The sequence below is a fragment of the Saccopteryx leptura genome, chromosome 4 (assembly GCF_036850995.1).
Source record: "Saccopteryx leptura isolate mSacLep1 chromosome 4, mSacLep1_pri_phased_curated, whole genome shotgun sequence".
Lineage (NCBI taxonomy): Eukaryota > Metazoa > Chordata > Mammalia > Chiroptera > Emballonuridae > Saccopteryx > Saccopteryx leptura.
Window position 1 is genome coordinate 220638212 of NC_089506.1, and position 13653 is coordinate 220651864.

The 13653-nt window shown below is 48.1% G+C and overlaps 1 protein-coding gene across 2 annotated transcripts in view; it reads right to left on the reverse strand.

The window, feature by feature from the left end:
* Positions 1 to 1328: 1328 nt before the first annotated feature.
* The window catches only part of RBBP6 (RB binding protein 6, ubiquitin ligase), a 31144-nt gene continuing 18819 nt past the window's right edge, over positions 1329 to 13653 (reverse strand). The window contains exons 9-18 of one of the 2 annotated variants that reach the window (XM_066383398.1): positions 11555 to 11658; positions 11092 to 11426; positions 9958 to 10054; positions 9759 to 9837; positions 9612 to 9666; positions 8423 to 8491; positions 6764 to 7123; positions 6373 to 6474; positions 3715 to 5463; positions 1329 to 3374 (exon numbers count right to left, since the gene is read on the reverse strand). In XM_066383398.1, the coding sequence (XP_066239495.1) occupies positions 1748 to 3374; positions 3715 to 5463; positions 6373 to 6474; positions 6764 to 7123; positions 8423 to 8491; positions 9612 to 9666; positions 9759 to 9837; positions 9958 to 10054; positions 11092 to 11426; positions 11555 to 11658 (4577 nt within the window). In that variant the 3' untranslated portion in view covers positions 1329 to 1747. The remainder of the gene's footprint in view (positions 3375 to 3714; positions 5464 to 6372; positions 6475 to 6763; positions 7124 to 8422; positions 8492 to 9611; positions 9667 to 9758; positions 9838 to 9957; positions 10055 to 11091; positions 11427 to 11554; positions 11659 to 13653) is intronic. The other variant, XM_066383399.1, reaches the window with a different exon arrangement.

The window sequence follows — 13653 nt, forward strand, 5'->3', positions numbered from 1 at the left end:
CAGATCGTAGAGGAAATGTTGAGTTTAAAACTCCGGAGGGGAATGACCACAGGTGATGACAAATCTCAAAAAACGGTCTCAGGAGCGAAGGTCAGGTGAGCTTAAAAATTAAAGGACAGGGAGCCTAGGTGATAAAACCGACCCCGCCCGGCAAAGTTTTCGATCATCCTCGGTGACTGTGGGAGATGAAACCTGGGTCTGGGTCCAGACTGCTAGGAATTCAGAATGCCTCAAGCAGCAGGGCTGGTGTGTTTTGTGGGTGGGGGGCCGGGGAAGCTGGGAGTGGGCAGGATGTCCTTAGTGACAAATGTCTGGGGATAAAATAAATGTGATTTGAGAATGGGAACAAAAACAGAGCCCTTTCAAGCAGGCTTCATGGAAAGGTAGCATTTCCCAAATTACACTCAGTCCATAACAGCTTTCAGGTGTTCCCTGCATGATTTTTCTTTAAATATTAAACACTGCATTATAAAACATCTATGAAAGTGTGTCTGGGTACCACCAGAAATCAGGTACCAATGACTGTATACAGTACTGGAGTCACGCACACTCAGGGGACCCTGAATCCAGAGCTGCCCCCCCCCCCCTTTTAGCCACTGTCTCCTTAATCCAATCCCTGTTTATATGGCCATGTTTCCAAGGGTCCTAACTCCCAAATCCTTCCAACAGCTTTTCATTGCCCACACCAGTGTTTACTTTTCTCAACTGCTGGACTGTGGAGCAGCCGCCAGAAGTCTCCTGCCAGTCCATGCAAGAGCTGACCACCCTGGTGTCCTATGCAGATGATAGTCAAATTCGCTTATGCTCAGGGTGACACTTCTGCCTTGGCAGTTGCTGAAATAATCCTATCTTCACTGGTCCTCGAGTGTAAAAGGGTTGACAACCACTTGTCTACACAGTGCTTCCTGCACCACAGCCATTAAGGAAGTCCCTCAGCTGTACCCAGGGCTCCTGGACCTCACGGCTTGTCTTTGTCGACGGGGCACATATTTATTGGCACTTTATCAAGGAATTTCATACTCATTCATCAGGGTTTCAAGAAAGACACAGGACCATAAACAAAATCACAACTCCTCATCTCTAAAAATTCAAGTCCAACTGCTAATGACCGTTCAAGGCCCTTCTAGATTTATTTCAACCAAATCTCCAATCAATCCTGACTTCTTATTTTGGCCACTACCGCCTGCCAGCCCCTGTAAAGCATACCTTCCTTCTGTGTTCACTTCGGAATTCTGTCTGTCCGGCTCACCTGACAGCACAGGCTCACCCGGTTATTATGAGAAAAAGGCGCAGCACACCTTCCTCCAAATAATGTCGAACAGCCCACATTTGAAAAGTTTACTGAAAACTTTTATTGTAATCAAAAACGGACATAACAGGGGTTGTAATGAATCCAGCAAATCATTCTGCTGACCTTTGAGAACTGGTATCAGCTTCTGCCAGGCAATTAAAAAAATTCAAATGTGAAAATTTCACAGTACAGTAAACTCCACCCCAACTAATTAATGGTGGTTAAAAATAAGAGGTCCCTGCGAGACCCCCTGTTACATGGTCACCACTCACAGTTCTGTACAAAAGTCCGTGTTATAAAGCTCTGATGTAAAAATCAAATACTCAAGCAGCAATATTTAAGTGCAGCACGGGGTCTTCCATACCATTATTTACAAGGCTTGAATCTCTTTACATTATAACAAAATTTAATACAGATGACTTAGTAATAATTAAGTCAATGGTTAAAAATCTGCCTCTACGCCGGGGCAGATTTCGCTTTTTGGTCGTCTTTCTCCTTCTCCTTCTCCTTGTCCTTGTCCTTGCTCTTCTTGGACTTCTTCTTCTTGTGTTTGTGTTTCTGGCTCTTCTCCAAGTCCGCTTCGGGGCCAGCGTGCTTCTTATGCTTCTTGTGTTTCTTGTGCTTCTTGTGCTTCTTCTTCTCCTTCTTCTTCTTCTTCTTCTTGCTGTCCTGGCTGCCCGCGGAGCTGGCGCTGCTGCTGCGGCTTCGCGTCTGGCTCCCGGAGGGGCTGTGGCTTCTGCTGGGGCTGACGCTCGGGCTGCTCTGGCTCTGGGCCCCGGCGGCCGTGGCCGTGGCCTGGCCAGTGGCGGTGGTGGTTGTGGTGGTGGCGGCAGCAGCGGAGGCAGGGTCTGGGCTCGCCCTGGCCTTCTCCACGACCTTCTCCTTCGGTTCCTTCGACGTCTTGGCGGAGGCGTCCTCCTCTCTGACCGAGGTGTTGCTCTCGCTGTCGCTCTCGTTATAGTCTGGTTCGAAGGCGGCCTCATCGGTCTCTCTGGTGAGGTCGGAGGACAGCCGCGAGGAGTGGCTGGACTGGGCTTTGGGCTTGGCGGCGTTCTTGTCCGTCTTGTCACCGGGCCCAGGGGCCGGCTCCTTCTCCGTTGCTGGGTCCGGCGGGTTAAGGATGTGAAGTAACTTATTGCCGCCTGGCTCTTTGCTGTTCCTCGTTTCCGACACGTGCTTCTCACGATCCTTACCAGGGTTCTTATCCACGGGCTTTGTCTCCTCACTTAAGCGTTTAGTATCGTAAGTGGCTTTACTGTGATCATGAGGTTTTTTGTCTCTCGAGGGACTAGAAGCACTTTTCTTGGAGTCCCCTGTTGCTTTTTTAGGCAAATCTCTCTCCTCCCGGGGCTTCGTTTTCTGTCCGGACGCGGAGTCCTTGCTCCGAGGAGGAGAGTCTTTCCTCCTTGCTGGCTCACCCCTCTCGTCCCTGCGTTTGGAGCTCGAGTACTCCCTGCTGTCGTAGTCCGCCTTCTTGTCTCTGCTGGGAGTGAAGTCTCTGCTGGAGGGCCCCCGGGAGGAATCGTGCTTCTCTGAAGCCCGCGTCTCTTTGGAAGACTGAGACGAGCCTTTCGCGTGTCCCTGCTCGGTCGGGCGGTCCGCGCCCCCGTCCCTCTCCACCGGGGCGCCGCCCCTCCTCTTCTCGGCGGTGTCCTTCTCCGGTGCGGGGTGCTCGCGGTCTCTGCCTTTCCCTTTGTCGCTGGACACAGCGCTCTTCGAACCCTTGGCCTCGTGCTGCAGGAGCTCATGGCTCATCTCCTTGGCGAGCTTCTGAAGCTTCTCTGCCGGCTCGCTGTCCTTCTCGGGGTACTTGGCTGGGTTTGCCGGCTTGGTGCTGACGTTCTTGATGATGCTGGAAGGCTTCCCGACACTCGACACGGGCTGTGTGGCTTTAACATCCTCTTCTTCCGACTCAAAGTCGTCCTTGTCCCACTTGGACTGAGGAACCTGGATCATGATGATGACATCCTCGGCAGGGGCCGTGTTGTCATTATTGTATTCTTCCATGGTCTTGATGACAGTTCGCTTTGTATCTGTCTTTTCCTCAGATTTTCTCACAGGGCTGCCTCCAGTTGAACTTGTGCTAAAGAAAAAAATATATTTTTAATTAATGAAGAATTTACTATTATTAAACACTGATAAATATAAAAGGCTAACAAATGATAAGGGTTTTTTTTTAACCTTCAAAAGGAACTATTCTGATTGAAGTAGAGGACTGCATAAAACTGGGACTGACCCCCCAAATCTACTTACACCCTTTATCTTGAACAATTCCTTCCTTTTAAAGACAAGAGTAAACCGACTAACCTCTAATATCAACACACTCTGAACAGACGAGTTCTACCTGAATGGACAGACCCACCAGCCCCGCTCACCCCCGAGCCCTCCCAGAGGGACGCCCGGCCCGGCCCGCCGTCAGATACCTGGTGTAGTCCACGAGGGTGGAGCCCTCGGCTCCCGCGGCCTTCCGCCTGGCCTTTCCTTTGACTTTTTCTTGTTTCACTTTGCTAGATGTGGACTCCAATTTTTCAGAGGGTTCTTTTGTGTTCGATAAATTTTCTGTACTTCCGATTTTTTTCCCGGTTTCTCTGTTGAGCTTGATTTTCTTGGCTGGGGCTGCTGACGAGGACATTTTGTCCTTCTCCGGGGTCCTATCCATCTTCTCGAGGTCAGGTTCCATCTTGCGCTTAGGCGACGGCTTCGCTATCTCCGTCACTTCCAGTTTAGAGAGTTTTGTGGACGAGGACTCAAAATCTTTATCTGCACCCTTTTCTTCCGTTTTCCTCTTTCTTTTTTCGGCCTTGCTGTCTGGCGGCTTACTCTTCTCGTTCGGCTTCTTGGCCTTGTCTTCCTTGCTGGGCGGCTTTTCTGGCTTGGTGTCTTTGGGGTAGTCCTTCTTCCCCTTCTCCTCCTTGACGGGCTTCAGCTCCTGGTGCTCTTTGGCCGACTTGGAGTGCGCCTTCCTGGGGGTGCCGGCGCTCTTGTCCTCCTTCTGAGAGGAGGACGATGACGACTTGGTGCTGTCCGTCTTCGGGGGCTCCTCTTTGGCTTTTTTTGCGGGCGGTTCGGACCGGGGCGATTTTTCACGCTCCTCCTCCGGGTTTTCCTGGGACCCCTTCCCCGGTTTGACGACGCTCTCTTTCTTGGACGCGGCGGACCCATCGTTTTTCCGTTTGCTCTTGTCGCCTTTTCCTTTTGGTCTATCCTTCTCTCTCCTGTCCTTCTCGGACACAGACTTGAAAGGGATGGCCTCGGCGTCCATGGGCTCGTCGCGGACCGGCGTCGCGTCATCCCTGCTGGGCGGAGCGAACAGCGCGTCCGGCTTGCTCTCCTCCCCACTGGCAGGCTCCCGCGGCTTCCTGGCCTCCGGCAGCTCTGGGTTGAGGAGGCCCTCGCTCTCCTCCCCCTTCCGCCGCCGCCGGTGCTTCTTGTGCTTGCTGCCTTTGCTGTCCCCGGGGCCCTCGCTCTCCTTCTCCCTGGACTTGGGGCCGTCCCTCTGGTTGTGACTGTCCCGTGTGGACAGCTTCTCTGGATAGGCGCCCCCTAAGTTTCGACTTCGATGACCCTGCGCGCCGGAATACTCTTCTCTGCGGCCTCTCGTGAACGGGGAGTTCCTGACGTTCAGCGGCAGGAACCTCTCCGGAGAGAAGTTCTCTCTGTTTGCAGACGGCCGAGCCTGGGCCCCGGCCGCGTAGCCTTTGTAGAACTTCTCGTACCACTCGCGGTACTTCCGCTCCCACTCGCGGTAACGCTCCTTCTCAAACGGGTCTCGGAAGTCAACGCTCCTCCCGTAATAGGCTTTCATGTCGTAAGGCGGTGGAACTTCTCTGTACCTATTGAAATATTCACGCTCCGTGTCCCCTTGAGGTACCGCGCGTTTATTGGGAGACTGGGCTCTAAACGCTTGAGGGGATCTTGATCGTGAATGGTATCTTCTGTAGGGGGGTGACCTGGACCTAGACCGGTGATATCCATGGGATCTAGACCGTGAACGGTAATTTCGACTCTTGCCTCGGCCTCTTCTGGGGTACGGAGGTGACCGTGAGTAGGAACGGGAGTGCGAGCGGCTAAAGGACCGAGAGTAAGAACGTGACCGCGTTGAACCGGATCTTGACTTAGAGTAAGTATAAGAACTTCTTGAATATGAGGAACCACTATAGGGAGATTTAGACCTAAAAACAAAAACAAAACAATAGTTGACAGTTGAGAAGTATATACAAAATAAAAGACAGAAATAGATACAAAATGAAATCTCCTATTCTAGCATGCTTCTCACGGCTCCATCTTTCTACCAAATTTCATCTTGGATGATTCGAGAGGCGCAGAGGCCTCTACGGAATGAAATAAGGTACAGACAGGTCAGACCCATCACTAGCTACAGAACAAAAGCGGAATCTCAACCGTCAAGAGTGAAGTGCATTAATGTACCGTGAGTCATACGAGCTAATTAACTTAATATTTTTAAAAAATGCCAATTAAATTTAAGTTTTACTTCCTCTCTGCTTATTTAAGTATGAGCAATTTCTGTTTGTTTTATCTTGGCCAATGGTCTAACTTGAAAAGAAACCACATTTCAAGTATAAGTTTAACAAATTTCCAGGGAATTTTTACAATTTAGCTTTTCTATCAATAAAAAGCAACTTATTTTCTGCCATATATTATGATTACACAGGTTAATGTTCCAGCAAGAAGCTGTAGCCTTAAGTAACAGGGTCCTCAGAAATGTGCTGTGGCTGTTCCCCTATTTCCTTTGCTTCCACACACATTTCCCGATTCTGTCACAGTATAAATAAGTTCGAGGGACAAGGGCACTTTAATCCCCATAACTGCTAGTTACACACAGTAGAACTGACATTGAGAATACATTATTCAATTAAAGGATATTGGGAAGTCAGCTACATCTCTATCTACATATAGATATATCTCTAGACCGAATCAGAAAACTCCGCAAGTGCAGTGTTACTTATATCCACAGCTAGTCCCTGGATATGCAAGTGCAGTGTTACTTATATCCACAGCTAGTCCCTGGATATGCAAAGTCCCGTTTGTCATTCTGTTGTGAAGGCTTGCAAAACACTAACCTGGAAAATGAGCGCCTACGCTCCTTTTGAATCTTTTTGTATTCCATCAATTCCTTAGCAAAATCATTTGTAAACTCATCTAGCTTGGACTTTTTCTTTTCCCTAGTAAAATAAAGTTAAAGAGTGAAAGTTAACAAAAACCATTTACGAAAACTAACAAGACAAATGTAATCAGACCATGAATGAAATGAATGAAATTGCCATTAGTTTTCCACTTTAAAACTACAGATAACTAGGAGTCCCTGAGGAAGGTGCTTGCGTGGCTTTGGCTCGGCCTCTAGGTGATTGCTCTCGTGCTAGCGGGAGACACTGGGAAGTGTTTCCAAAGGTGCCGACTTAAGGTCACATCAGGAAATGAGAGTGCGGACTGATCTCGAATGAAAACACTTACTCTTCTTTCAGCCGTCGCTGCTCTCGATAGAACTCTTCCCTGGACAGCGGCGGTGCTTGTGTGGTGGGGATGGTGTTTGCGTGAGCGGTCTGCACGCCTGACGACACCCAGGGTGTGGACAAACTGGCTGGCGCGGGAGGGAACCCCGGGGGAGGGACGCTATACCCCGCAGCGGGCGGCTGGCCGGGAGGGAACTGCGGAGAGAACTGCGGGGGAGGAACACCTGGCAGTGGCAGTGTGTGCGGGGGCGGTGGGTACAGAGGAGGGGGCGGGACGGGCACAAAGACAGGCGTTGTTGGTAGTGACGGGCCTTGCGTTCTCTGTGATCTTTCGCTGTGGTGTCGTCCACGGTTTATACTTCTGGAGAAATAAATTCCGAGATATTACTCCTTCAAACTAAAATCCTCTGAGACAAGTAAGCTTGGCTTTTCTATCCACAGTTACTCTCAAACTCACAGATGAGGGAACAGAGGAAGGACAAGTAATCATGAGAACCCATGTCATTTACTGTGTGCCACCACTGATATGTGAAAACAATCCCCACGGCCACCCAGGGGCTGGGGGGATGTCTGTTTAGGGCTTTCTCTCTATGGAAACGCTGTATTTAAAGGCTCTCTTGTGAAGTTCCGACTCAGTCCCACTCCACAAGGTCTCATCACTTCCTCATCTGTCCTTGAAAGGAACTCGCTGACAGTTGTCTCTGTAACCTAGGCACTCAGTTCTCTCCAAAAGTTTAAAAGAAGGAAAAGCAGTTCCTGTCATTTTTTTTTTTTTTTTTTTTGAGGGAAGAAGTGGGTAAATACCCTGCAAAGTAGAATAGATACTAGTTTTAACATTTGTAATGAACAACTGAAAATTTCCGTTTCCTCTCAAAGGGTAAAATAACAGTGCTGCCCAAAGTTTCTGACTTGTGCCTCATCAAAGAAAGAGTGGCCTTTCTGTTCAACTAGAGTCTTAAATGATAGGTCAGTGGTACACAGCAGCAGGTGTTAGGTTTTAAGTTCTTTTCAGTCTGATTTAGTAAATATATCTTTCATTGACATGACCTGTAACAAAATCTTAGTCAAGTTTCAGAAGTTCGGCACAGTCTCAATGTGCATTAAAAAAACACCTTGACTCATGCCGTTTCCAAGGTGATCTGGAGGAGCCCTCACCTGGGGGCGAGGATGCCCTACACGGTGAGACCCACGCGTCCTTCTCAGAGGAACACTGCCCGAGCCAGTGCAGCCCTGAGCCCCTCACACCCCCTTCCCCTCTCGGGGGCTGGAGGAAAAGACAAGACTAGGACAACTGCGTCCAGAAGAGAAACAAATGCAATTCTTTCTCCACACCTGGGAGCTGAGCTGGTTAACCTCTTAAATATTGCCTGGGCCTTCCTTAGCGACTTCCTTTTGCCCTGGAGAGAGTCAATGCGAGCCAATACCCTGCTGTGTGCCGACAGGGAGGAAGCAGTCACTGGGGAGAAGCCTTGAAAACCATCATTAACACACTAAGGGTCATCTGTTTCTCTGGGCCAGTTGAGGGCAGCTCCTGAGGACTGAGGACGTGGAGCCCACTGCCTCTAATCTGTGTGTGCTCTAACCACTGCTATGCTCTAATCTCTGCTCTGTCTCTCAGAGTCATCAGATGAGTGCACCTGGCGATTTCCAGCAGGCCTACCTGTAGCAGCTTCTCTCCCCTCTTCTCATCTGTTGTGGCGGAGAAACCAGATACCCCAGCTTGTTGGAGCTGTGTGCAAACAGAGTACACAGGCCTGGTTACAACACGTTACCTTCTAGTGTGCACACGCTTTTAACTACTCTGAACGTTTTTTCTTACTCCTTGATCCCAACTCTTACATTGGTTCCAGACAGATCAGATATAAAGAAGCATTACATTTGCTTAAAATTTAACTAATTTTTCTGATTAACATATTGTAACAATAATTATACCTCAATATAGACTATTTCTTGCAATATATTTTAGCTGGCATTCTAGAAGTCTGTGAGAAATGGAAGAAAGCCCTGTATCTGCTGGGCACTGTGTAGGCAAGCTACATGCAGAGGTTGGCAGCGCACATTCAATTCTTAGACACGCAGTTAGGCTGAGGTCAGACCACACGCCTCTGTCGCGCTGCTGGCAGATGGAGGCGCTGGGATTCAAACCCAGCTCTGCCCATTTCCAGACCCCACATTCTTTCTACCGATACATTCTGCTGGTCTCTAATTTAACAAACTCCTTCTATAGGAAATTTGGTTTATCTTTCAAACAAACAAGCCTATTTATATGAATTATGTAAGAAATAATTACATAAATAAAAAGATAATAAATAAATTGACTGATTTTTTAATGCCATACAACATCCTGTAAGAAAGTCTAAATTCTTTGTATTTCAGGGCAGAAAACCACATCCTATAGATTTTAATATGCAGTGAAATTCCATTAACACAGACTATTCAACATGAGAAATTCTATGTTCAGTAAGCTTTAATCTTAATATGTATTTATTCAAGTTTTGAACACTCAGAACTTTAGTTCATTTGAGTAAGCGACTCAGTATTTAAAATATTCTTTTAAGTAATTCTTATCTAGTCATTAATTATAACCTTGTCAAGATCACTATTTGTTAAGACATAAAAGTAAAAAGAATTGGTATTACGTTTTAGAAAAGAATTACTTACTCAGTCTTTTAGAGAATAATTCTTACAATGTTGAATGTGTGACATTCTACATAAAAACACTGACATGACATGAGAGAGTTTTAACAGAGGACACGCGGAGTGCGTGGATTACAACTGGACCCCGCTTCCCTTATCTAGGTCTGAGCCAGCGGCGGAGGGTTATTTTAAACGTATATATATATACTTACTGTTCCCATCCTGGCCGGCCACCACCTGGACGGCCAGCATTTATTCTTACTGGACCTTGGAAGCAAAAATAAAAACAGTAAGTAAATACGAAGTTATGTCTGAGCCCAGCCACAGGACAAAAGCCCCGCCCAGACTGTTTTACTCACCAGTCGTCGGGATCAACTGCCCGTGCAGTAATGACTGTCCCAGCAAAGAAGGGGCTCCCAGCACCGGCACCTGGTAACCCTTTGGGGAAAAGACACAAAAAGAATGATTAAAAAAAAATCACCCCCCAAATAAACAAACAAAATATTAAAAAAAAAAAGAAAAAAAAAGTCCTCCAGTGTAAACGTCCATGGAACTGACCTTCTCCTCCATAAGAGCCGAGATCGCGATCGAAGAGGCTCCCTTCGGGTGCTCTGCCGCTAGGGCCGAGGCCGGCAACATTTTACCGTCAGAATCCCTAGGAGACAATGTGACCGACAGTGGATCAAAACGTCTGCAGAAACGAGGGGTTAAGAGTCACGATTTACTGACCACCTGCATTAAGACGAGTTAAACCAGAGACCACAACAACATTTGAGGCAATCGAGAGACTGCACTTCTGGAGAGCCGTTCATATACAAGTGAGAAGCCAGAAGAAGAAACTTCCGTAAATGTCCTCGAGGACTTACGATGGGGACGACAGAAAGCAGTTCAGGAGAGTAAAGCGTAAAAAAAGTTCCAAGTGCGGGACCAAAAACAAAAAAACAGCCAGGGTTAAGATTAAATTCTACTTCTGCCTCCATCATTAAAATCAAAGGGCAATTCTGAGGCAAGCCAAGAACCCCGGGCCTGGTCCTGCTGTGTTCAGCACACAGCCTACCCTGGTCAGTGGGCTCCCTTAAATCTACATGCAAAGGTGCCCTCCAGTGTGTCTGGGACAGGCCCCTGGCATCTACTTCCCAAAAACTGGTTGCTTATTTAAAGAATTGATGAGCCACTGGACTACCTGGTCAAGGGTCCCTTTTATTCCTCAAGCAGAAGAATTTCAGTGCGTCTTCACTACTTTCCTACAGAATTATTATCCAAAACAATGATTATTTCAGGTCTCGACCTCTACTGATGTTTTACATCCCTCCTTCTCTACCTATTGGAAATGGTTCTTGGTTCTGCTCACACCCATTCTTCCTCAACACCATCCGTTATGACCACAGGGACTCTCCCCATGAACTGCACAGCAGCTGTGTATACAGTGCAACATTTACCAGGGGGCATTGGCAACCCGTATACTTTTGGACTTTGGGATGCTTAATTATTTGCCAATCAATCTCTCTTTTCTGCCTCTTCCTCCTGTAAGACTAAGCCATTTCTTACAAGTCACCCCCCTTACTGAGTGCACAGTCCACAGGACACACACACTGCAGATCACCAAGACAACCACTGAAGCAATAGACAACCACGAAAGCCACACAGCGGGTCCTTGCTTGTCTCCGGACCCTGAGCAACCCGCCAACCTACCGGAAAGGTCCGTCTGGCTTCTCTGAGTGGACCGATATGGAGACCGTGGCCGTGATGTCAGGTACGGGCGCGGGGCCAGAGGACACGCTGCCAGGCCCCACGGGGGCCAAGGAGGACGCACTGGAGGTCAACGAGGACACGGAGGCGGGGTGAGCTGACGAGGATGTCACAGGAAGCATCAGAGGGTCCTGCTGTCTCGATATCGGGGACCTCATCAGCGGCTGCAGGTTCCGCTGAATGAGGGGTCTCGGGGGTGGGACTGGGGGCGGCGGTGGGGGTAACTGTTTTCGTAGTCTTTTTGTATAACCCGTTTCATTTTTGAAGTTATTAACAGCCTACAGATACAAACATAAAAAGGTAGAGAACGTAAGGCAGTTTACTCAATAGAGTTAAATCAGTTATAAGATTAAACATTTTTTTTTCCGCAAAAGGGTTATCATGTAAGGAAGAGAAGGATAGCTACCTGCCGTAAGAATTTATTGGCAATTAAACCATCAGGAGAGACATGATTTTGGTGACACGCTGGACATGTATGGTCATCTGATTCCAAGAGTGCTGTTCTTATACCTATATAAAAAATTTGAAATATTAATAAAAGTGTAGCCCTGTTCAGTTACATTACTGTTTTCCAAAGTATGTCACTAATCATGTGTATTCTTAGATTAAGAAACTTCAAAAACGCAAAATCTCTTGCCTCTAGCACTCTGCTCTAATACCTTTCTGCTTTAAAAACAGAATTCATGAATATAATTTTAAAAAACATCTAAATGGAGGGGAAAAAGCCCTCTTTCCCAGATACTATTCTCTTGGTTGAGCTAGTAATTGGAATGTTACAGGGAAAAATTATCTTGAAAAAGAGAAACTTCACCTGTCTTACACAGGGTTTAAAAAAAACATCATGGGAGAAGGGCATTATAAGAAACGGAAACACTCTTCACAGAAATCAGAGATTTCCTGAGCAGGAATGACTGAGCTCAGGCTCACTGTTCCAGAGCGGCAGAAACTTCAGCAGTAAGGGGTCTGTTAAGTCCCAGGCGCACTCTGGAAACATGTCTTAAGTGACCTCCTCTTTTGAATGAATTTGGGCTTCTCTAAAGAGGCCCCAAAATACAGATTTATATCTCAAAACTATCTTCCGAAATGAACTTAGGATAGTGGCAGGGGACAAACAATGCCAGTACGAGTGAAATGAACTTAGGATAGTGGCAGGGGACAGACAATGCCAGTGTGAGTGAAATGAACTTAGGATAGTGGCAGGGGACAAACAATGCCAGTACGAGTGAAATGAACTTAGGATAGTGGCAGGGGACAGACAATGCCAGTGTGAGTCATCAGAAAAACAAAGTCACAAGAACCACATGGCGAAGTGTTGGGGCGTAGTTGTTCCTTCTCCGTTGCGGGACGGGGGTGGGAGGGGACACATTCCTAGACCCCACTGTGGACACCTGAACGGAATCTTGGCCAGTGCTGAGCCCTAAATATACTACGTTCCCTGTATCTTTGCCCTCAGAGGAAGCACCTCCCAGCTTCTCTTTGGCAAACGTGAACCGCCAGCCTCAGGACTCCGTGCAAGGGGCCGTTGTTAAGGAAAACCAGGTGACCTGAATACGAGCACTGTGAGACCATGACAGCCGAGGAGACGCCGAGACGGCCCCTCAGTGACTCAAGGGAGGGGGGCCTTGAGTGTCCAGAGCACACAGACGCTGGACAGAGGGAGGAGCCAGGTCCCGGGGGACAAAACCACTCAACATGAGATGCTCTCACGCTACACAGGACAGCACGCAATTTAAAACTTATGAACCGTTTATTTCTGGAATTTTCCATTTGATATTTTCAGACCATGGATGACTGAGTTAACTGAAATCACAGGAGTGAAGTCTCAACCTGACCAGTGGTGGCTCAGCGGATCAGGTGTCAACCTGGGACGCGGAAGTCCCCAGATTGAGATCCTGAGGTTGCTGGCTTGAGTGTGGGGTCGCCAGTGGAGCTGCCAGCTTGAACCCAAGGTCACTGGCTTGAGCCCAAGGTCACTGGCTCAGCTGGAGCCCCCTCACCCCCCAAGTCAAGGCACATATGAGAAGCAATCAATGAACAAATAAAGTGAAATAACTGAGTTGATGCTTCTCATCTCTCTCCTTTGCTCTCTTTCTCACTAAAAAAATAAAATTAAATTAAAAAATAAAAAAGAAAGTGAAGCTTCGGATAAGAGGGGAACTACAGTAAAATATTTTTATAATCCAGGAAAGGGAATTAGTTACCATTTAAAAATATTTCCAGGCCCTGGCCGGTTGGCTCAGTGGTACAGCGTCGGCCTGGCGTGCAGAAGTCCCAGGTTTGATTCCCGGCCAGGGCACTTAGGAGAAGCGCCCATTTGCTTCTCCACCCCCACCCCCTCCTTCCTCTCTCTCTTCCCCTCCCACAGCGAAGCTCCATTGGAGCAAAGATGGCCCGGGCGCTGGGGATGGCTCCTTGGCCTCTGCCCCGGGCGCTAGAGTGGCTCTGGTGGCAGCAGAGCATCGCCCCCTGGTGGGCAGAGCGGCGCCTCCTGGTGGGCGTGCCCGG